Source organism: Electrophorus electricus, chromosome 2 (assembly GCF_013358815.1).
Source record: "Electrophorus electricus isolate fEleEle1 chromosome 2, fEleEle1.pri, whole genome shotgun sequence".
NCBI lineage: Eukaryota > Metazoa > Chordata > Actinopteri > Gymnotiformes > Gymnotidae > Electrophorus > Electrophorus electricus.
In genome coordinates, this window is record NC_049536.1 from 14614390 (window position 1) to 14637756 (window position 23367).

General features: G+C 39.2%; 1 protein-coding gene across 1 annotated transcript in view; it reads left to right on the forward strand.

The window, feature by feature from the left end:
• Nucleotides 1-23367, forward strand: part of LOC113590390 (lysine-specific demethylase RSBN1L-like) — a 47613-nt gene that overhangs the window by 7172 nt on the left and 17074 nt on the right. The window contains exon 3 of the mRNA XM_035523574.1: nt 3980-4665. Coding sequence (XP_035379467.1) covers nt 3980-4665 — 686 coding nt within the window. The remainder of the gene's footprint in view (nt 1-3979; nt 4666-23367) is intronic.

Sequence of the window (23367 nt, forward strand, 5' to 3'; positions counted from 1 at the left end):
CTCTCTGACATACTGTTTGATTTGGACACCCTGCATGTTGATTCCAGGCAGTGTAGATGTGCCGCGGTCCTGCGTGGTAGAACAGCCTTGTGCTGGTCAAGCCTTACTTCACTGACTCAGAGCAGCCATTTCTCTACTCTCAGTGCTTATCGTTCATTGGGCAGCTTTGTACTTTGGGGTTGAAATGGGGGAACAAAAAGCAACCAACATGGCTGTGATATCATGCCTACATCTGTGGAAGCACACCATTTATCTGTGTTTTTCTTTCCTCTTCAGTTTTGCACAGTGGGTAAGCAGTGTGTGTAATTCATTAACCAGACTTCATTTGTGGCTTCAGATGTTTTTCATAAGATTTAGAGGCACACACCACTTTTCTTTTTGTGACGTCCATGCACATCAAAGCAGTGCAGATGAAACAATTGCAGCTATGTACGACTGTTTTGGCTGCTTTGTGTTTGACAGTGGAAGGCAGGTAAATAGAGATGTGGCATTTGTGACTTTAACGGTTACTTGGTAGCTTGCTCATAACAGCACTGGAGCCCTGGTGTAACTGCTTTTTCCTCTTGTTGCGCATCTGCTGAGCTCTGTGAAGTTAAGGGGAGCATTGATGCCCTAGCACACTGACTCGTTTGCGCTGCAGGGTGAGTTATACTGACCCTGTGCCACTGCTGAGACATAACACCGTCAAATAAAAAAACAACAACAACAACAACAACAACATGCAAATAAATTGTGCTGCATTGTGTTATTTTCATAATAGCCTAGGATGGTTGAAGATTTTAACTGGAAGAGCTTAAAATGTGTATGACACGAGGTGCAAATTTAAAGAATTATTTTAGAAACATCAGACTCACATTGCGTAAATGCATTTAATTGAGACAGCAAAGATATTTAAATACATTGAAATAAATTTAGCAAGATGAAATTAAGGTTGATCATTAATTTTGATCATAAAGTTGATTTATTAATTTACAGATTGTGATCCATCTTTTAACTGTCACATTGTAAAATCAAGTCTTCGCTGGTTTGTTTTATCACAAGAACAGTGCAGAGTTTAAATATTACAAATATTACAATTTAAACTTTTAACTGAATTCAGATAAGCTCATTAAAACCCAATAGACTGTCTAGGTGTGATTTGTTTTTGTTTTTTGTTGTTGTTGTTGTTGCACATAATCGATTTTTATGATGCTTATGTTGTTTTGTTTGTGGTTTTACAACATCTGTAGTTTTTTTTCCCATAGCTAAAGTTAAGATGAAGGCTATTAAAGTTTAGCTTGCAGAAAACAGGCTGTAGTATGCTACTTTGAAGTGCACTATAAAGGATTTTTACATGGAGGCATAGTTAGCAAAGATTAATACTACAAGAATCTGGAATTTTACCAGTGATGAAAGAGCTCAAGGACACATGGGCAGTGCCTCAGTTTTCTTAATGGTGAAGTGTGCAGTAGAAAGGACAAATGCAATAAAAAGGGCAATGCAAGCTTACTGCTGGTTGCATTTTTAAAGGGTTAGACTGTGTGTTGACTTTAGGATTCTTAGCCTATGGATTAACCAGAGGCCCTCATGTTAGCCATCCTGTGCTTTATATTCAGTATTCTGCTGTTTTCTGGAATTTTGATAATCCTCTGTCTGGATTTATGAGCAGATGCTGGGGCCTATGATATAGTCATTTATCAGAATGCCAGGATGCATACAGCACATGATCAAAATGTTGTTAAAAGGCTCATTTACATATTACATATGGACATTGCAAAGGCCAGCTTTGCAAAGGCCTGCAATAATGATTTACAAACATTCTGTTGTGCACTCATGCAACTGTAGTGTGTGAGACCCTTTTTCTGTGAGCAGGCTTTGATCCATAATACTTGCTGGTACTTTAGGCCTGGTCTGGCCAAGATTTGACACAGACAACAGCCTGTGAGCTGAAGGCCAAACTCTCCAGGAGCTTTTTAGGTGAGGGAGCAGCATGAGAGAAATTTATTCTTAACTTAAGGTTCACTTTTGGGCCGATGAATGTGAAAGGCCAGTTTTTGCTCAGAAATGCAGAAGGGGAAAAATCCATATATTTTTAATGCTAAGGGGAAGCCATAGTTAGCTGCAGCGCTGCTGCCTCCCTCAACATGGCTAAACGAGCGGTATGGTCCGGTCCAGTGCTTTAGTGCTTAGCTTTACGCTCCTCACCTGGTCTGCGGCAGTCAGGTGGTTTTCAGTGGCAGCCTGCAGCCTTGTGCGTGACCGTGGCCCTTTATGTGCCCTTTCTGCTGAAGTAATAATCGCCTGGCCTGCTGGCCCATTTGTGAAAAGGGCTCGTGGCAGCAAGGGCTGCTGAAGGAATTTTAGCAGCTATTGCTTTGTACACAGATCCATCCATTCTCACTCCCTGGAATGTCAGATGTTCTCAGGAATTTTGAATAGTGCAAGAACTCCACTTGGTTTTACACACACACACACAAATAAATATATATATATATATATATATATATATATATATATATATATATATAAAATGAAACCATGTACCTGAGGAACTATGTATGTATGTGTGTGTGTGTGTGTGTGTGTGTGTGTGTGTGTGTGTGTGTGTGTGTGTGTGTGTGTGTGTGTGTGTGTGTGTGTGTGTGTGTAATATATATATAATATTATTAAAAATATTCTATACACATGTACATATACTGTTCCTCAGGTACATGGTTTCAGTGCTGCTGAGGAGGACATTCCCTCAGAGCTTTTACCAACATCACATTTGCTAGTTTATATTTCTAAAACAAAAACAAAGTGACTCCAATAACAATGATGAGTTAGTCTTATCAAAAAGCTAGTCAAGGGAAATTAATTAGTGCCTATTTATTGGACAATGAAACGGCAACAGAAAGAAGAGCAGTGAGGTAAAGGGAACCTATCTTCTACAGTACCATGTTGGAAATGACACAGAGATTTGTGTGAGAGTTTCCTGCATATATTATAGCATTTTTGATGCATAAACCATGCATAGCCAGTCCCTGTTTGACCACGTTATGTGTTATACTTATTACATTTTGTAGTCTGCTAATTTTGGCCATGACTAGATTATGGCAAACCAGAATCACATTAAAATATAGCCTTAAACAATACCATTCATATTTTCATAAAGGATAAAAAGGCTTGAAATGATGTGCTGTTTGCATCCCTGTTTGTGGGTGCAGGTTTTAGATTGTTTGTTATTTTAGAGGTTTCTTTTTTTCTTTTATCCTTGGCCTTGCTCCCTTTTTTTTTTTTAGAAGGGCTGTTTCTTTATCCCCACCACTGGCTCTTTTATGCTGCTCTGAGCCGATTTCTCTCTGGTAGAAAAGCGGCTGAAGTTGTGCCATGGAAAAACCAGCTCCTGCTGTGATCACAGTCTTCATATGGCTCTGTTAATGCTGATCATTTTCACACCTCTTCCTCTCTTGATTAGTTCCAGAAGGTTCAGGTTGACACTTGGCAGGCCTACCCGACTCATTTGAGTCAATGTAGGAAAATGATCAGTCACCGTTCTGTGAAAATTGTAAGCCAGCTCTTCTCCTCTGTCTTGCTGAACTGTCCTCTTACCTTGAGTTCTGCCAGGCCGGAATGGATGCATCATCGTTCTCGGTAACAACCGCGATGTACAGCAGCAGTGTGGTGCTTTAGATGTTTTAGTATCTTCAAATAATTTGGTCATGTTACTTTTTACGTTTTGTTTGCAAGCTATGTGAGTTTTTCTGGGTTGAATGTGAATAATTAAGCCAAATCAGCTATTTGTTTTGTCCTCTATTGTATTGTTCAATGTAGAGCAACAGGAGAATAATTTCAGTTTGGGAAACAAAGTAGGACAGGTTATTGGATATGACTGGCTTAAGCTATTCATATCATTTCAATCACTTGCACCAATTTCAGTGCCATGTCGCCCCCCCCCAATAATAGTTCTGTGATCACACAAAATGAGGAATTCAAAATAAATCTTCTTTCTTCGTTTTAGGTGACATGGAGAAATCGAAGGTAAACTCAGAGGAGCTGTTGCTCAAAAAGGTCAAGAAGAAAAAGAAAAAGAAACACAAAGAGGGGGAGAAACGGAAGCGGCCTAAGATGTACAGCAAGTCCAGCCAGACGCCATGTTCAGCACTGCGCAGCTCGGACCTGCCAGGCCTGCTGGCCAAGTCTGAGACAGAATTCAAACCCCCACTTCCTGTCCATCAGGGCGGCAGCCTCTCCAACACCCTCTCCCTCTCCTCCCCGACTCTCAGTGCCAAGCAAGAGAAGAACTGCTGCTCCAAGGCTGCTTCCAGCACCAGGGACGTGCCGGTAAAAGCTGCGCAGCTGCACTCCAGGCTCCCTGGCCTGGATGGCCTGGAGTTCGGCCGCTTTGTGCACGTGGAGCAGCAGCCGAATGGTGGCGCTCTGCTGGTGCATGCCTACAGCCGTGAGCTTGCAGTCCTCTCCCCCGAGGAGATGCAGAGGTTTGCGCAGGAGTTTGTGACGCTGGCATTCTGTGAGGACCAGAATGGCGCGGCGCACTACGTCATGGGCATTGTCCACGGAGCTGCCTCCTACCTCCCCGACTTCTTGGATTACTTCTCCTTAAAGTTCCCCAACTCGCCCGTCAAAATGGAGATCCTGGGGAAGAAGGACATCGAGACAACTACTATGGCAAACTTTCATGCTCAGGTGAGTCAGTAGCATTAACTTTCTCATTTTTAAGCAAGGGTTGTTACATATTACAAAGATAGCTTTGACACCAACAGCAAGATGAGAGTACGGCAGTGTGTCCAGATCACTGGTCTTTGATAAACAGCTGGGGTGCAGCTGGAGCATGCTGAATGGCTTACTTGTTGTTGAGAACCACCTCCTAATTGTCAAATTCACTACTCTGGGAAGTGTTTGTGTGAGAATAGGAGCTAGATTATTTTCTCCTTTAATGATATTCAATATGTAGATCCTGTACAGCAGATGGGATGGTTAGGTTGTGGTATAATCAAATACCAGTAGTTTCCCAGGACTACCACGCTTGCCTCACAGTAAAAAGGTGGGGCTACTCCATCAAATTCAGAAATATCAACTTTCACTTTGTATGTAGATCATCTATATTTCAGACCAGTTTTTGCTAGTACAGGCATGTAATCTTAAATGTATGTAAAGATGATTGTTAAAATATTCCTAGAATCTGGCACAGACTCCAGTATTATATTTCTGTCTGATAACACATTTGGCATTTAAAAGATTTAGTGAATGTGTTAGAATTGTTTTTTTAATCAAATAATTCTCAGTAATAAAAATGGCTAAATATTGTTCTGAACTCCAACCACTATCCTTCCTTAGACATGTGCTTGAAATTGGCATTGCCCATTTAGTTTCATTTGAGATAAGACTGGGGCACTCAGACAGAAAGGGCAAACAATAACCATGTCAGTAAAATATAAATGTATCAAGCTCTGACAACACAGTCTTAGATTAAAGCTCTTTTTTAAATGTTAGTGATGCATCAAGTTTTTCTAGATCGTTGCTAAAACATGACCGCACGACCATTAAGCACTTTGAGCATTTGTTACCTGCGTTAATGACTGTTCTTTGTAACCTGAGTCTTATTTCCAAATTCATGTTTGTCAGCTGGGCTGTGGAAACTTATACTGGTGGACCGTCAGCAGTTGCTGTAGACTTCTTTACATGAGAATTATTGCTGAAATAATTGTTTATGTGAATTTGTGTGAATTATTGCTTTTTGTCTTTTTAGCTGGCTAACTTTTGGTCTCATAAGCACAAAACAGTAATATAGTGTATAAGATAAAATTAACATTGTAAAGTTAAGAAAATGGGTATCCTCAGTCAATAGATAATCATTTGATGTAGTCACTATCTAGGCTAGAAGGCTAGGAGCGTTTTATATATTTAAAAATCGATATAATTTTATATAAATATTTTATATATGTATGTGTGTGTGTGTGTGTATATGACACTCACTCTCTGTGTAGTGAAAAATAGATGGGAAATAAAAAGGAACAGCGAGAAGTAATAGATAAACAGAACATGCTAATGGTTTAGTTCTTTGAACATGAAGAGGTTGATGTGCCAGGAATTTCCCATGCTGAAGTCCATGTTCATTTAAATCCAGGATGTTACATCTGAACACACATTTCATTCTCTTGTTGACTCTTGCGATGTTGTAAAATATGCTGACACATGACACAACCCTGCTGGTTAGCTGATGATAACATTTCCATTTGTTACTGTAAATTAAAGTTGAGTAAATAAAACGTAATAGAAGTAGCCTACATTGAGACATTTTTACATGATAATGGAGTTTTACATGATAGTGATGTTTTACATGATGATATATATAGACTAATATATATTATAGATTTATTATGTACTATATAATATATACAGACTGTTCTTCATTCCTGCTCACTTTCCCTGTACTTCTGTGTCCACATACGTACGTACGTACGTACGTACGTACGTACGTACGTACATACATACATGCATACATACATACATACATACATGCATGATCTTCCAGCCCCAAGTCATTAATAGAAACTTGAACTTCATAAAACTTCATACCAGCAGTATCTTGCGGCCCCAGGCAGACACCCCTGCAGGTTGACATCTGTGTGTACCTTTGGCTCGGCTTCTGTTCGCTGACAATTAGCAGTGAAAATCATGAAATGCTGCCAAACTGCACATAGAAGAAGGTAATACTAAAAATACACATTAAATGACACTGGGTTAAATTTCATGTACAAAACCATAGAGTTAGGAACATGGTCGTGTATTATCTATTGCAAAATAGGCTAAATTGAACACAAGTGTGTATACAACTAGAACCAGTAACACAGTGGCTATTCAGTATCACTAATTGTTCAATTAGAGGCAAAGAAACACCAGCATTGTTTTTTTTCAGTATCTTTTGGTTTTATTAAGATACAGAGCGATACACACTTTGGACATTTGTAATAATACTGCATCATTCACTTACTCTCCCACTACATGAGTTAGGACCTCAGCTAAATAAATAAATATTAATAAAGATAAATAAAGAATATTAAAGTAACACTATATGATGATTAAAAAACACAGGGTGGCCAACACATACTAGCACCACCACCCAACACCTACTTCTTAGTAACAGATTGCAGATTGCTAATCAGTCATTGAGCTTGAGTCAGTGGAGAAATATGGATGTTGACAACTTCTCCCCAGTTTCTCCTTTGACATCTAAAGCCTTTTTTCTTAAGCTATAGAGGATCTTTTCAAAAGGGCCCTAAGAAAAGATGTCTTTTAGCCACATCAAAGGACTTTTCCACTGTTGAGTGAAACATTTCTCAGCAAAGGTTAGAGCTGGTTTAATAAGTGTTGGAAAGGACTCATCTGTTGGAGTTTCTTCTTGGGTTTCTAAGGTAAACCACTCCCAATATGGTTCTGTGTTGAGCCTCAATGACCGTATCCATAACAGCACAGCATTAGAACTGCCCAAGTCACACCTTAGTGAGCCAAAATGAAATATTCAGACATTTAATGACGCTGCAGATATACATGCATTTGTAAATCAGGCCAACAAGATAAGAATGTAATCCATAATACAAATTGCTTGTGTTTCAGTGAAGGTCAGTGAGTGTACTGGAAATATTTGGTTTGTTTAGAATAATCTATTACAAATCTGAATTGATATCCTGAGCAAAAAGCATAAATTAATATTGTGGATACAATGTTGATGGAGATTTTGTAACAATTTTTTGGCAAATGTATGCAGTATCTGTAAGAGCCAAACATTTGTGCTCATAGTATTTTGTGCTAGAGTTTCCTAATGGAATGTGTGATGTGTTGCTGAATGTTTGCGTTTGTGCACACACACACACACACACACACACACACACACCCATACACACACCCATGCTCCACATACATGTACCAGAGGGTGAGTCAGTCTTTCAGGCATGCACTGCCTGGACATGATGCCAACCATGCCATCCAGGAGCTTTGAACAGTCCCACAGTGCCTCCATCTTGTCTTTTGTACCACCTGACTCAGAAGTGTGACAGCACAAATAATTGCAGGGCATGAACGCTCCGATTATGAAATTTGCCCATATGAACCTCAAACATTAGTGACAAGAATACTATGAGCGTGAAAGCATCACAGCTGGCCAGTCTTCTTATATTTTGAGGGCTTTTCAATATTGGTCTGCTCAGTGGTGTATTAAATGCTGCATAGATAAACACATTACCAATTGATAAGTGGGAGATGCGCTTCCTCTGGCAAGTGTAATAATAGCATATCTTGGTCTGGCCCCTGGAGTGTAATTGCGCTTGTGTGTACACATACATGTCTGTGTGAGTCCACATGGCAGTGGGCACACTATGGGTTTTGGCAAAAACTCCTCAGACTGTTCTCTGTTGGGATGGGAGCTGTTTAGCTCTGGCAAACCCAAACCGCAGCTCAGTCCTCTATTCTACATCATCCAGTCTATAGTGCTGTAAGTCTACTGAGTGTATTGATAATTTAGTGCTCCAGATTGGCTTATCCATTAGCAGAATATATTATTTCCCTCTGTCTGTGGTGCCCCCCCCCCCAAATTTGGATTATGCTTCCTTTTCCTCACTCTTTTCTCCATGCCTTTGCCTCAAGTCCACACGTTCACAAATGCGGGGAGCCAGTGTTGTTACCTAGCAACGCTTGTTTTTATCCCTGAAAATGGAGAGTGGGAGAGAGGAAGTGAGAAGAAACCTGTGAAATTGCAGTGTTTTGAAGTTAAGCGGGTGATGGGCAGACTGCCTCCTCCCCATAGCACAACAATGCTTAATGCTCTGTTATGCTTGTTAAAGGAGGCTCTTTTTAGAGTTAATTTTGTGTCAAAAGTATTAAGTAAAATTACAGGGTCTACAAGCAAACTACAGATATCAAAATATGAAAATGTGTTATATATACAAACAATAAGAATAATGGTTTTGAGCGAAGTTTAGTTTACTACACACATTTTAACATTTTTACATATAGGTTTCTGTTCTTTTTGTTTAATATCATTTCATTTAATGCTCTTGGCAAAAAAGGGCTTCAATTGGTCTTTTTCTCTTTTGCTTTTTTCAAAGTATCTGTTGTAATTTCCACTCCAAAGCCTGGAGATTATGATTGCTTTCTCTCGCTGGCACTGAGCAATTGAATAAGCAGTAATAAGCATCTCTGCTTCACCCCAGTCTTGTCTCTACTTCCCACAATGTTTTTTTTTTTTGTTTACCCAAAGGGGCATTTTATCCAAGTGTTTTGCCAGTTCTCCATAGAGCCTCTCTCAACCATAGAACTGCTCTCTGATGGAAAATGTGTCTGGAGGAATTAAATGTAAAATTCTAAACTCTTGACTTTTGGTGTTTGCCATTTAATAATTGTTTCAGCACTGATGATGTAATTTAACTGCAGCTTTCCTCATTGACTTTTGTTTTTTTTTCTTCATACTGAATTTCCTAAAGGAGGTTGGAAACAAAACATCCCTTGAGTACTTTTGCATGGCGCATTATTGATTTTCTTGAAAACTAGGGCAAAAACCCTTTTAATGATGCAGCACAAAATGCTATTTTTATATAAATATCAACATTCTTAAAATGTCACTGGGTGTTAAGAACCATATTAAGGCTAACACACTGCCTGACAGTCAATGGCACTTTATTAATTCACCGTGACAGTGTTGGTGTACCATTTACTTCCAGAACGACAATAGTTTTAAAGAACAAATGACATGAGTGATCTGGCCTCTGTTTTCTGGAGCTAAGTAAGTCAGTAGGACTCCCACACTTTTTTATGGACTCCCACACATTTTATATATATATATATATATATATAAATAAATAAAAATATTTAAATATTTAATTAATGTTTTGCCCGAAGCATTAATCACAGATGATGTAATTGTAATACATTCCATTTAACACTGTGGTTTCTGTAGGAGTTAGTGTTGTGACGCCATTGGAGAAAAACGTCTGGCCTTGTTTACTCACTGTCATCTGCAACTGGGTGCAGCACAAAGATGACAAGCAGCACAGTAGAAACATGTCAAAGAATCAGAACGCAGGAGGATGCTGTCAGTAATACAGACATACATGAATACGAACACACATGAAAACATACGGCTTAAAGATGACACGTCACATGAACAGTTGTTTGTAATCAGGGTTCATCAAATGAACAACAGTGGCTATGCTGTCTAGCAGTTAACTGTTCAGTTCAGAGGTCACATCCTGGTATAGTTAGGTGGCTCTGCATCACAGGGTTTGGATGGCTTGGGTAATAACATAAATTTGGACAAACAATTATTGACTCCAGAATTATCCTGATAAATGATATTATGTTAAAAATAATTTACGAAGTACCCCACCTGAGCCTTTCATCAGTTTCAATCATGTTATCATTATATTGTAGCCTGTATAAGTGATCTGTTGCATCTCAATGGGACAATAAAGGAGAATTATTTCATAGCAAATCTTAATTCTGGAAAAAAGTTATGTTAAAGAAGGAGGAAAATGACGGTGATGACAACAATAAGAATAATTGTTTCTGATTTATGTATATTGCTACAGTAGTTACAGTGATTTAACAGTCTTTAAAACCCAGATTGGTTCATACAAAACATAATTTGTTTGCAACTTTTCAGTCAAAATGTTTGCACTCACAGCTACATCAATTTAAAGTCAGTGGGCATTGAGCAGAGTACATAGCTCGAGTTTAAAGCATAGAGATATACTTTTACTTGTATTACACTTTAATTGGTAAGCAAAAAAATAACTATATAATAAATAACACAACTATAAAAACATTCCGTTGGATTTTTTAAAATGTATTTTTATTTTTATTATTATTATTATTATCAAGAATTATGCCAAAACTAACAGAGTATTATGTGCAAGATTGTACATTGAGGCAAAATGTACACACTACTCTGTGGCAGCACGGTTATGCGTTCTTTGCAAGGAAGAAGAGCATGCTAACCCTGTCAGGTTTAAGATGAGAGTATGAGGGGCTAACACCATTTCCAGCTGTGCTGAAAACACACTCGGATGGAGTGCTTGTTGGGTGCAAATCAACCCATCAAGGGCAGATGTTTATTGTTTGCACATCACCATGCTAATGGATCATCATCTTCATCGAGTTGGTTCTAGTTCATATGCTGTCAATTCAGGAGTAGCTCATTCTTCTTCAGTGAAAGAAACTAGTGAAGGTTTTGCTTTGGACAAATAGCTACCCAGTGTTTCTTCTTTAACAGGGGCTTCTTGTCTCATGGACACACTTGTCTTGCCCTGTTCCAACACTTTCTTTTGACCATTTCAGTTTGTGTTTCAGCTTTGGCCTGCCACAAATAATCTTCATCTTAGTGCTTACCATAGAACCGGGTCTCCAGGAATGTTGTAACATACATTAATCTTTTGGTGGGCTTGCAGTCGTGTTTTGACTCCAGTTCTGTCAGAAATCTGCATTTCATGTCCTTCATTTTCTGTACGTCTCTTTCCAAAGCTGAAGAGTTGGCAAAAGCGATCCATAAAGTGACATAATCCACTCCTGACAAAATATCAGGAAAGTCTGCAACTGGCTTAAGAGCCTTGTTCATTGCTTCCAGCACATTGTGGTTCTGCCAGGTCAGTGGTTGTGTTCGTCAGTCAGCAGCTAGAACCTGCCCAATAGCTTACAAGCCGTCCAGTCATATTTTTTTTGTTTAGAGCCCCGGTGCATGGCTCTAAAATCCTGTATTAGTAGAAAAATGGCAAAAACATTATTTATTAAATAAATGTCAATAATTGTTTAGACCCTTTTATATAAGTAAACAAATAGTTATTTTTAAAGTGCACACATAATCACATTTAAATAAACATTTACAATATTTATTAATTTGTTCATTCAGTAATTAAATTATCCTTTTGTCATTTTCAATCCAAGTGTGAAAATGTACAGTAATATGGGAATGTTCTGTGAGCTGGAGTTATTGTTGAGCTTTCAGCAAGGCCCGCTTCTTCTGCTAGCTGTTGGGGGAAAGTACCAACGATCGATCGGCATACACCCAGAGCTCATTCCATGCACTCTTTGCTTCTTAATTGAATTAGTCACACCCAGACGGCAGTTATGTTCAAAGCAGTTTAACCATTGCTATCCAAGTTCATCTCTTATGGCTGATGTTATATGCATGGCATTGTTCGTTGTAATGCAGGTTAATTTTTCCTCATTCAGCTTCCACTCCTGGAGTACAGAGTGAAGACCCTCAGCTGTGTTGGTTGTAGTGTGGATGCCTTTAAGAGCGCTGTTCCCAAACATGCGTGTTCAAGTTCCCACGGTGTGCCAACAGTGACTTATACACATTAATTTTAGTACAAGTCAGTGAGTATAACCGCTTTTTTGATCACTCAACTCAAACATTATTATATATCTCAGGTACCGCTGTCTTGCTCAGGTACTTACGGCTTGGTTGTTTGCACTGTGAAATTAAGGTTTGTCATTTCTCTAAATGAGGACTTTTTTCGACTGTGCTGAATGGCAGCAGACACTTTACTACACATGTTACACTGGTAGCGCACACTCACTCCGTTAATGTACCCAGCAAACTGCCAAACTGAAACTGTACATTCTAATCTTTTCAAGTGGTGTTTTACTTAATGTCATCACTGTTTTATACATTGCGATATTCCATAATATTGTTTATTGTTCCAAGGCTAGTGTTTGGGTATTTATTTTATTTCTGGCCAAGCATCCTGCAGAATCCTTCTGTATTTTTCTGCCGGTTGCTTTCTTCGGTCAGCTCTCTCTTGTTCTCTCTTTCTCGTAACTTTGTGCAGCTGCATTCAGAAAACCCTCTGGCCAGAGTAAGAGGAATTCACCCTTTAGGCTGCAGGAGAAGAGAGAGGTTGGAGCACAGAAAAAGAGAAGGGGAAAGGAGCCACAGCAGGCCATCTGGAGAATGCAGATGGTGCCATCTGGCCAGAACACTGCTCTGCTTGGAACTTTAGTGTTGCTGTTGTTCATAATTAAGACAGTGAGGCTGAGTTACAGAAAAATGGCCCGTGCTCAGTAGGACAGGGATGTTCCTCACGGTCAGTCATGCTTCTATAAAATCAGCATTCATTTTGACAATACTTTTACAATTATTTGGTAATAGTTCCTTTGAATTACAAGTGCCCTTAGGCTGTCATCAAACTCAGTGACTAATTTAGCTGTTGAAAAATTAATACCATATTTATTATTATTATTATTATTATTATTATTATTATTATTATTATTATTATTATTATTATTATAATTATCATTTATTATATATATTAATACCTTGTGAAGTACATGTTTTAGTATGTGGTACTGTTTTATCTATTGAAATTAGATTTTGAACATCTGCTGTGCAAAATGCTTTAGAGAACAGAACTGCCATTGTACCCAAAGTTTTCTCCAAAAGCTGAAAAGCAATACTTCAAGTTTTTTCATTATATAATTTTGAATGTCAGTAATTTTCTTCAGGTTCAAATAAAACTGGATTTTTTGCAGCTTGTAAGGACATCATGGAGGTTCTTGTGTTGGGTTGTGTAGTGAGGAAAGGGTACTCTTTTTCTGTGGCTCATCAATTCTTTCCTGTCTGTGCCAGGACTCGAGAGCTCTTCATACTTTCAATTTCATATTTCAGATGATTCAACTGAATCCTACACGTGTGTCTGTCTGTCTGTCTGTCGTGGAAAAGCTGTCAAAGCTTGCATTATGCAGGTGACTTGTATATTTTCTGCTTTGAGTTCCACAAATCCAGTGTCCTAGTGTGTAAAGGAAGCCCCACAGCTGTTTGTACTTGCTACTGTGCTGTTTTCAGTAAGAACAGACTCCAGAACACTTGTGCTTTCTCACTCGCTCGCTCGCTCTCACGCGCACACACACACTCTCTCTCTCTCTCTCTCTCTCTCTCTCTCTCTCTCTCTCTCTCTCTCTCTCTCTCTCTCTCTCTCTCTCTCTCTCTCTCCATCCCACCTCACTCCACACCCCCAGCAAGAGAGAACAAAATATTAAAAAAATTGAACATTTTATTAAAAATGTTGACCCCTTCTACTTCCAAGCTTGTGAAAGGTCCCCTTCTCATTGTTTAAAAATTTAAGGGATATTTCCATCTTTTTTTATCTTTAGTTGAATACACTGGCTGTATTTTAAATCAGTATTTGTATCAGTATTATATCTTTGTTATATTTTATGTATTTTGTATATCCGTACTTTAAAACTCTTAAAAGCAATTTGATGGTACTGTACTTCTAAAAAAACAGAAACAAGGTGGGGTCGGATTCTGTAATATAGAGTTTATGTCTTAAACCTCTTAAACCTCTTCAGTAATCATTGCCTCTCCCCTCCAGGTTTTACAGATATTTATGTGCATATGTCAGTACCTTTTGATGTAGGTTATAGTATAACCCAGCACAATCAACTCTGAGCTCATGCTCCAAGTTTGTGCAGGCCTCGGTGATGGCACTGCTGGCTGTAAGAATGTAAGCTGCACCAGTGGAGAGACGACAGGATCACTGGCTCAGCAGGATGAGGACCAAGTGAAGGAAGGTTGGGGGGGGGGGTGAGATGGAGAGAGGGAGCGAGAGAATGAGAGCAGCGGAGTACAAAGAGGCGTCGCTCCCTCGGGAGAAGCCGCTCAGGGAGGGGGAGAGGGAGGGAGAGATATTCTGACCTTGAAAAGCACTGTGCAAAACATGTCCTTCTGGTTTAGCAAGCGTTGCACGCACACGTGCACACACACAAAGGCCCTGGTTTATGGCAGCGGTCTTAGCAGCAGCCCGGAGCTTTCTCTCGCTCTATTATAATTCCCCGTTACTGCACTGCTTTGACACAGACTGCTTACTGCAAATGGTCTTGTCAAAATGGATTTGTCCGTTTCATGATTAGACGATGTGAATTTGATTTCTTGACTTGTTTGCTTCATCTTTCTACAAACTCAAAGAAAATAAAACAAATAAAATTGCAGGGCAAATTAATAGACTTGTTGTTTTACCAAAATATTTGAATGAATTTGCACAATAAATATGTGTAATAAATATTGATATGTATGTGATGGATATGTATATGATTTGCCTTTAATTTGTATATTATATGTATATGATAAATATGGATATGTATATGATTTGCCTTTAATTTTAAATTTTAGCAATATGTGTGGTAAGTGTTACTAATTTTAATACCATAACATGGTATTAACATAACATTCCATTGTCTTTAAACCTTTTTAAAATGGAATATGCATATTCATACATGCAGGTCTTCAAAATAGTTGTTCAGGTTGGTTGGTTGTTCCTGCAGCTTCAAGCTTGTTTATTTTGAAAGGGATAAAAAAATTTTCCTCTGGAACAGCATGACATTTCTGACACGTGTTCCAAACTGCATTTAAATGAGTTGCCACATTACCAGCAGCATTCTCAGTTTTCTATGTCGGCAGCACTGGGGGGGGGGTGGGGGGGGTGGGGGGGGGGGGTGGGGGGGGTTCCAAGCACTATTTTACAAAGTCAATGCATTATATGCATTGATGTCACTTTTCCGCCATTATGCGTCCCCTCAGCCAGACTGAGTGGCAAAGCGTTCTGTGATATGGCTGCATTTATTAGGGGAAATGGAGAAACCTGAAATGAAACAAGTGATTATCTGCTTAAACTAAAGGCAGTTGGACACTACAGTGATCCATACAGTGGTCCATGGTCATCGATTTGTGGCCAGGAATCGAGTATTTCTGACATTAATATGCAGTCAAAGCCTGGAAATACATCACACAAATATAAAATACATGGATATTAAAGATGGGTATTTTGTTTGCAAGTGGACAGGTTTGTACTAATGCTTGTTTTTATTAGCTATGACATTTTTCTTTGTAAAACTGTAAGCTAACTATGCCTACTTTTGTTCATAGCTGACCTTGCCACTCCGAAACACATACTTTTGCAAAAATAACCTGCTCTCTGATGTTAGCATTAAATCTTACATATACAATATAATTCTTGTGGTCATCGTGATCTTTAATATTTCTCCATTCCAAGTATAACTTCCAAATCTGCAAAGTTACCTGGCTATCTGTCTAAACTGGTTTGTCTTGGCTAGGTAGCACAAAGTTACATTCTCTTTTCCCTACCTTTTGGTGCTCTGTAAAAAGGTATCTCCGAATTTTTGATCAGTCTACACTGTGTGCAGTTATTAGGCAAGTTGTTTTTTTGAGGATTCATTTTATTATTAAACAACTACAGTGTTCTCGGTCAATCCAAAATATTAATAAACTTCAAACCTGAATATTTAAGTAAAAGTGAACTTTTGGTTTCTTTAGGAGAATATTCATGTGTGCATAATGATTATGCATCTCAATGAAACATTGCAAAATTACCCCTCACTTGTTTATTTTCATCTGTTAAAGTGAGAATATACACAAACAACTCAATTTACAAATAAACATTTATGACATTCCCCCCCCCCCAAAAAAAAATCAGTGACCAATATAGCCACCCTTCTTTTCAGTAACAGCCTTCCATTCATTGAGTCTGTCAGTTTCTTAATCTGTTGATGATCAACTCTTTGTGCATCAGCAACCACAGCCTAACAGACACTGTTCAGAGAACTGTACTGTTTTCCTTCACCTTAAATCCCCCGTTTAAGAAGGGCCCACAAGGTCTCAATAGGGTTTAGGTCAGGTGAGAAAGGGGGTCATATTATTATTTCATCTTTAAGGGCTTTACTTGCTAGCCATGCAGTGGAGTACTTCGATGCATGCAATGGAGCATTGTCCTGCATAAAAATCATGGTCTTCTTGAAAGATGCAGACTTTTTCCTGTACCATTGCTTAAAGAAAGTGTCTTCTAAAAATCCAGCCACGGGCCCATCCATCTGGTCCGTCAAGAATCACAGTCGTCTCGTCAGTGCATAAAACCTTTGAAAAACCTGTCTTCAGATATTTCTTGGCCCAGTCTTTCATTTTTCCTTATGTGTCTTGTTCAGTGGTGGTCAGGTTTCAGCCTTCCTTACCTTGGCCATGTCTTTGAGTACTGAACACCTTGTACTTCTGGGCAGTCCAGGTAGGTTGCAGTTCTGGAATATGACAGCACTGGAGGATAATGTGTTCCTGGTCACGTCACGTTTGATACTTTACAAATCTTTGGCGGTTAATTTGCATCTTTTTTCTCAACACGTTTCTTGCGTCCCTGTTGACTATCTGCAACAAAACGTTTCATATTTCTGTAATCATGCCCCATTATCTTAGCAATTTTAAAAGTGCTGCATCCCTCTGAAATACTTTTTACCATTTTTGACTTTTCAGATTTTAGTTAAATCTCTTTTTTGGCCCATTTTTCCTGAAGTAAAGAAGCTGTGTACTAATTATCCACACCTTGATATAGAAGGATTGATCTCCTTAGGTCATACCCTCCCTCATTACACATCACATGATATGTTTAAATCCAATAAGCATTCAGGTTTATACAGCTTGAAGTTGGAAAATATGCATAAAAATGATATGGCCAAAATACTCTTTTGCCTAATAATTGTGCACGCAGCTTTAGATGTTTGTGTTTTTTGGCAATCCAGTCTTTGTGCACCTAGGCACAGTGACTACCTTTTTAAAAAAATGTTTTAAAGGTTGTTATTTATGTTTCGGTTAATAGGCATCAACAGAAAAACAGTAGGACTTATTTGAAGTAATAAATATTTTGAAGTATTTAAGAATTCTTTACACTTTTGTTCAGTAGAGCAATCACGTATGATAGTTACACACATGCTAGAAGTTGTAAAACAATGTAAAATGTTTTATGTAGTGGATTACTTGGCCAATGTAACATGTTTGTGTAGTGGATTACTTAGCCAATGTAACATGTTTGGGTAGTGGATTACTTGGCCAATGTAACATGTTTGTGTAGTGGATTACTTGGCCAATGTAACATGTTTGTGTAGTGGATTACTTGGCCAATGTAACATGTTTGTGTAGTGGATTACTTGGCCAATGTAACATGTTTGTGTAGTGGATTACTTGGCCAATGTAACATGTTTGGGTAGTGGATTACTTGGCCAATGTAACATGTTTGGGTAGTGGATTACTTGGCCAATGTAACATGTTTGGGTAGTGGATTACTTGGCCAATGTAACATCTTTTTTACAAAGGGTTTTCCAAGCAGTCCATGTACCTGTGTGGAAAAACAGTGTTGTTGTATGATTTTGAGGGAATCCAGGGGAAAGGGGTCTCAAACTGAAGATGTTGGATACTAAATGAAGAAACTACTAGTGTAAGATACAAAAATATGAACAGGCAGACAGTAAATAGATAAATATTTATTAATTGGAATATTTGAGTAATTGATGATAAGACAGCCATTCAATCACAAACCGTGACTAACCATGAAAAAACCCCAGTGGACATTCACAGACAAAACCAGGATCCTAAAGGCCCATGCTGAAATCTGGTTTTTATATCAAACCAGCCCTGTCTCGCCCTTTCATGCCACACAAATAGATTGTATCTCTGTTGTACAGCATTTTAGCGTTTGTGCTAAAGGACATATTGCCCTCAGTGCATGGTCTGTGACTCCAGGTCAGCAGCTCTTGCAGCATGTTGAGTCAGTGTGCCGCAGAGGCTATGTGAACCCAGCCGTGTGATGCTGATCACCAGTTTTCCAGTTAAGGTGTTTCCACAGTGTGGAGGCAAGGACTGCACAGTGGCCCACCACTAACCTATTTATACTTGCCGGTCTGTCATCAACCCAGTGGGAGTATGCTCAGCTCCGATAGGCTGTGTTGTGTTGTGAGTTTCTAAAAACTGCACTCTCAAACTGTTGTTTACCTCCAGCTGTAGTGAACTGATTCTGTTTTCTGCTGTTGGATGTTAGTCTGCAGGTGCTCGTATTTATCTCGCCGCATCCTCTTCAGTGCTCCAGGAGGAGGATGCGTGTGTACCATCCTCAGAACTGTCTCTTTTGTTCTGGTTCACTTCCAAATTACTGATCTGGAAACTGGTGTGTGAAATTCGATAATCTTTACAATGTGTGAAAGCGTACCCACCGAACCAGTGCGGTTGCCTGTCGTGCTTTAAGATTAGAGATGCTTACGTATGCGGCACTGAGCCATGTGAAAGAAAAGGGCTTTTTTATACACACAGATCATAGTGCAAGCAGGCTAGCAGTGGTTTTCTAAAAATGATTACAAAACTATTATGAATGGCTGCATTCTCTATAAACCAAAGCATACTGCAACTGTGGGCTAAGGTTGGGAACATAGATATTTTTCTTGATCAACTATTTTATTAGTCATGAACAAAGATTTAAATTAACTACATCTACAAATGTGAATTATACTGGTTGTTGGAATAAAATATTTGAGATGCACTGATGAACAACATTCCATATACAGGAGACCCAAATAACCCTAAGTGTAACCATTTTGAGCAAGTGAACAGAACAGCAAGTAATTGGTGCACTGTAGTGCACCGTTGTAGCACACCATCTTTAGAAGACATGTCAATAACATCTGCTGCTGTTGTGTAGCTGATTTTGGCTTCTTATCTACTTAATGGCTGCTAGTTTAATTGGGTTAAAGTAATTGAATAAAGTTGGAATTCTACCTTATTATAATAAATGTGGAGAGTGAGATGTCAGAATAGGTTTAATTAAGAGTCTTCCTCCTCTACATAGCTACATAACCTCAGAGAAATCTTTCTAAAGGTATTCGGTTTTCATTCATATTCAAATCAAAGTATGCGGACTTTTATAATGCACTACTAATTAAAATCAACAGATCAAGAACCAAATCAACAAGTTTGTTTACATTTTATGCAGAAGGAAATGGCATTTGCATCCAGACATGTCTACATTTACATGACCATTTGGCGGGCCCATGGTGTCACAAGCACCTGTTTCCAGTTAACTGAGCTAACCGTAATGATGTTGATTTGGTAGCGCTTTGCATTAAGGAAGAAGCTCAGCTCTCCCATGAGGTGTTTTTAATGGCCCAAATTATATTGTTTTGAGAGAAATCTCAGATGTCAGCCATCCCATGAAATTCACAAATGATTGATGTAAGTGCAATTTATAATTTTTATGCACTACATACATCATATATCAATGCTGCTAGTAGATCAGTTGGCTACAATCTACAGTCTTAATGCTGTAGCATTGAACTACGTTAGCAAAATCCACAGTTGTGTTCAGAGCGCACATCACATGCCACTGATTCGACTGCAGTCACCTCCTGTTGCTTCTCCATAGGATGGGTTAAACCAGGCTGGGTTCTGTCACCACCTTCCTGAGAATATGTAGCTGTGTTGTTAAATTATGTGTGCCAAATTCGACTGGAGGGAAGGAAAAGTGTAAAGATGAGACTTTCCTTTCAGATGAAGATCTACATCTTAAACCAAGTGTTTGTGTATAAATCCCCAATATGTATGTTTCCTTTTTGCCTCTAATAACATTTTTGTTATTAATGTAATGCAGGGAGGAAAAATATAGTCTATATTTTTATATAGGGACAATCAAATGAAAGCAAAAATCATGTTGTTTAAACACATTAATGAACAGCAATATGGTCTTGTATTAATTTGAAAGTGATTATAAGAATAACATTCCTTTTAAAGTAGCAGTTGGCATAACAGTTTGGCCAAATTACAACATTACCTCCAACATGCATCCCTTTTATAATATTGATTTTAGGGCATAAAGGTGGCCTTAATCTCCAGGCGACTGCACTAAGTATAGAACACGTCAGGGACGAATTCCTAATATGGTTCTGCACCCCCTTGTGCCTTCAGAACAGCAGCAGTTTGTCGGACTTCAGCAAGACATCGGAAGCATCCCACAGGGATAGTGGTCTATGCTGACTTCCCTGCTTCCCACGGTGTTCACTTGGCACGCAGTGGACGGACCTCTCCTCAGAACAGCTTGTGTTCAGTTCCGACCCACAGATGTTCACATGGATTGTGGTCTGGTGACTGAGCAAGTCCGTGGGTTGAGCTGAGTTCTTTGTCCTGCTTGTTTCCTGGAGCCCCAGGCTGACACTGCCTGGCCTGGCACGCGGCGCTCCATGTGGTTTACTCCATGCCCTAGTATTCTGCACACAGACACAGCTGCGATATTAGCCAGGAGAGAAAGGGAACTCGTTTCAAGTACAAGCCAGCCTTTTTCTTTCAGCAACTCCAGTAAGCACAGAAGCATGATGGTGCTAGATTTATTCCTTTCTTCTTTTGCGGTAGGTGAATGCAGGCAATCAGACTAGCTCTCTTCCTTCCCATAGTGAAACTCATCATGGAACTCATGACTGTTGGGACTTGTAGAAAATAAATTGATGACGATGTGGGGCTACTTTTTGCTACTTTTGTCGCTTTTTCGCTTTGGTTGTTAAGGTTAAAGCGGTTAGTCCTACATGATGTGAAAGAGTCCTTGTCTCAACTGCAGGAAATCCCTCAGGAAGAGCTGTTATATCCTCCTTCAAGCCCCGCTGGGCATCGTTGTTGGAGAGAGATCCTATCTGTGTGTGTGTGTGTGTGTGTGTGTGTGTGTGTGTGTGTGTGTGTGTGTGTGCGTGTGTGTGTGTGGTAATTCTGACTAACCTAGGAAAAGGGCATTATTTCTTTATATAGCTGCATGTGGATCTGGGCCTCCGTTATCAAGCACCCCAGAATAGCAGATCTGTCGTAACCAGCTCCGAGTAGCAAATCTGTCATAACCAGCTCCAAGTGGCAGATCTGTTGTAACCAGCTCAGAATTAACACAGCGATGCAGATTTGATTGTTTGTAGACATATGCATTTTATCAATGAAAAGTAATCCTATCTTCACCAGGATTTAGTAGAGCTTGACAGTTGTCATAACCTGTTAAGATTTCAGCAGGGCAAGCTTATTTAAATTTATTTTTGGGTAGAAATAGAACCATTTTTGTGGCTGATTTAGTATGGGATGTACATCCACAAAATAAACCCATGTCTCCTCTGAACTAACATTTCATGTTAGAAACTAACTTTTTGGTTTTTGAAAACAGAGAAATGTAGCATTGCAGCATTGATGCTTTGATTGTGTCATAGACAACAATTGGTAGACTAATAAATCAGATATTTATGGCCTTTAATTTGCATAATCACTCACTTCATTCAACATTTTGCTATTAAAAATGTATGCCGTTGCTGGCTGTCCTGGAGTGGTAAGTGTCATAAATACCATACACACATTAAGATCATGACCCCGGACATCGACAAGGATGCATGCAGGAATTAAAAGCAATATCACAGCATAATGATACAAGCCTAATGAGCAAAACTGCAAATGTAAATAATAGTATAGGACTGGACCGAATAACATTTTACATTTGTAAATGTTGAGCATTTGTTCAGTATATCTTTCCAAATTTCCAAGTACTTTCTCTAAATTCACTATAACAAAAGTCTTCTATATGTTTATGTTTTGATTATATGCGGGAAATGTATTATTTGCTGTACTGAGATCCATAAAGCCCCATCTCATTTTTTGTGTTAGCTCAGTGTTTCTCCACCTAGCCCCTAAAGACCTGCAGACAGTCCACATTTGCAATCTCTCAGCTCCCCACACACCTCGATCAAGCAATCAAGAATGCTAAATGCCTGGAATGGCTTTACTAGAAATTGGGATGCAGCAAAAATGTGTCCAGTCTGAGTGGGTTCCCAGAGGACAAGGCTGGGAAACACTGCGCTATATTACAAACAAAGCAAGCAAGAGCTTTACAGCGGCAAGGTGACGTTGTTTGTGCTTTAGTCGTCTACGTGAAAAATGTCTAATTAAATGGCATTTTTACCAGGGTGGGGTTAAATTGATTCAATTTCATTTTCAGCGTGCTTCCTTAATAGAAATTTTATCGCCACACCTCAGTGAACGCAAACTGCATTGCATTCCCAAGTGCAAAACTGCTAATTGCTGAGACAGAAGTGGTACGTGCATCACAGTCCAAATCAAGCCCTTCAGTTTGCAAGAGTGCGAAGCAGTGCAGAGCTGTGATGCAGAGCACTGGCAGAGGCTCACAGCACACTAACTACCGGCCTGCCGGGAGGAAAGCTGATACGTGGCCCATGTCATCTTCCAGATTGACCCTCGCGTGAGGTCATCATAGCCATAAACAGAACACACTCGGAGAAGAGCGCTAGCTGCCTTCTTTATACATGAGCTAACAGATGCCTTTAATTGGCTAGAATCACTGTGGCAGAAGAGAGAGGAACTAAGATGCCCTTTTCTTCCAGTGAGACTGGTCAGCATTTTTTACCTAGGTCATTGCTCCATAAAAAGGTCACACTAATACATTCTTAATACAAAACCATGCAAATTTGCTACAGAGCGCAAAAAAAGAACAGACAGAAACAGGTGTTTGGTATAGAGGTTTGTTTTTATTTTTAGTATTC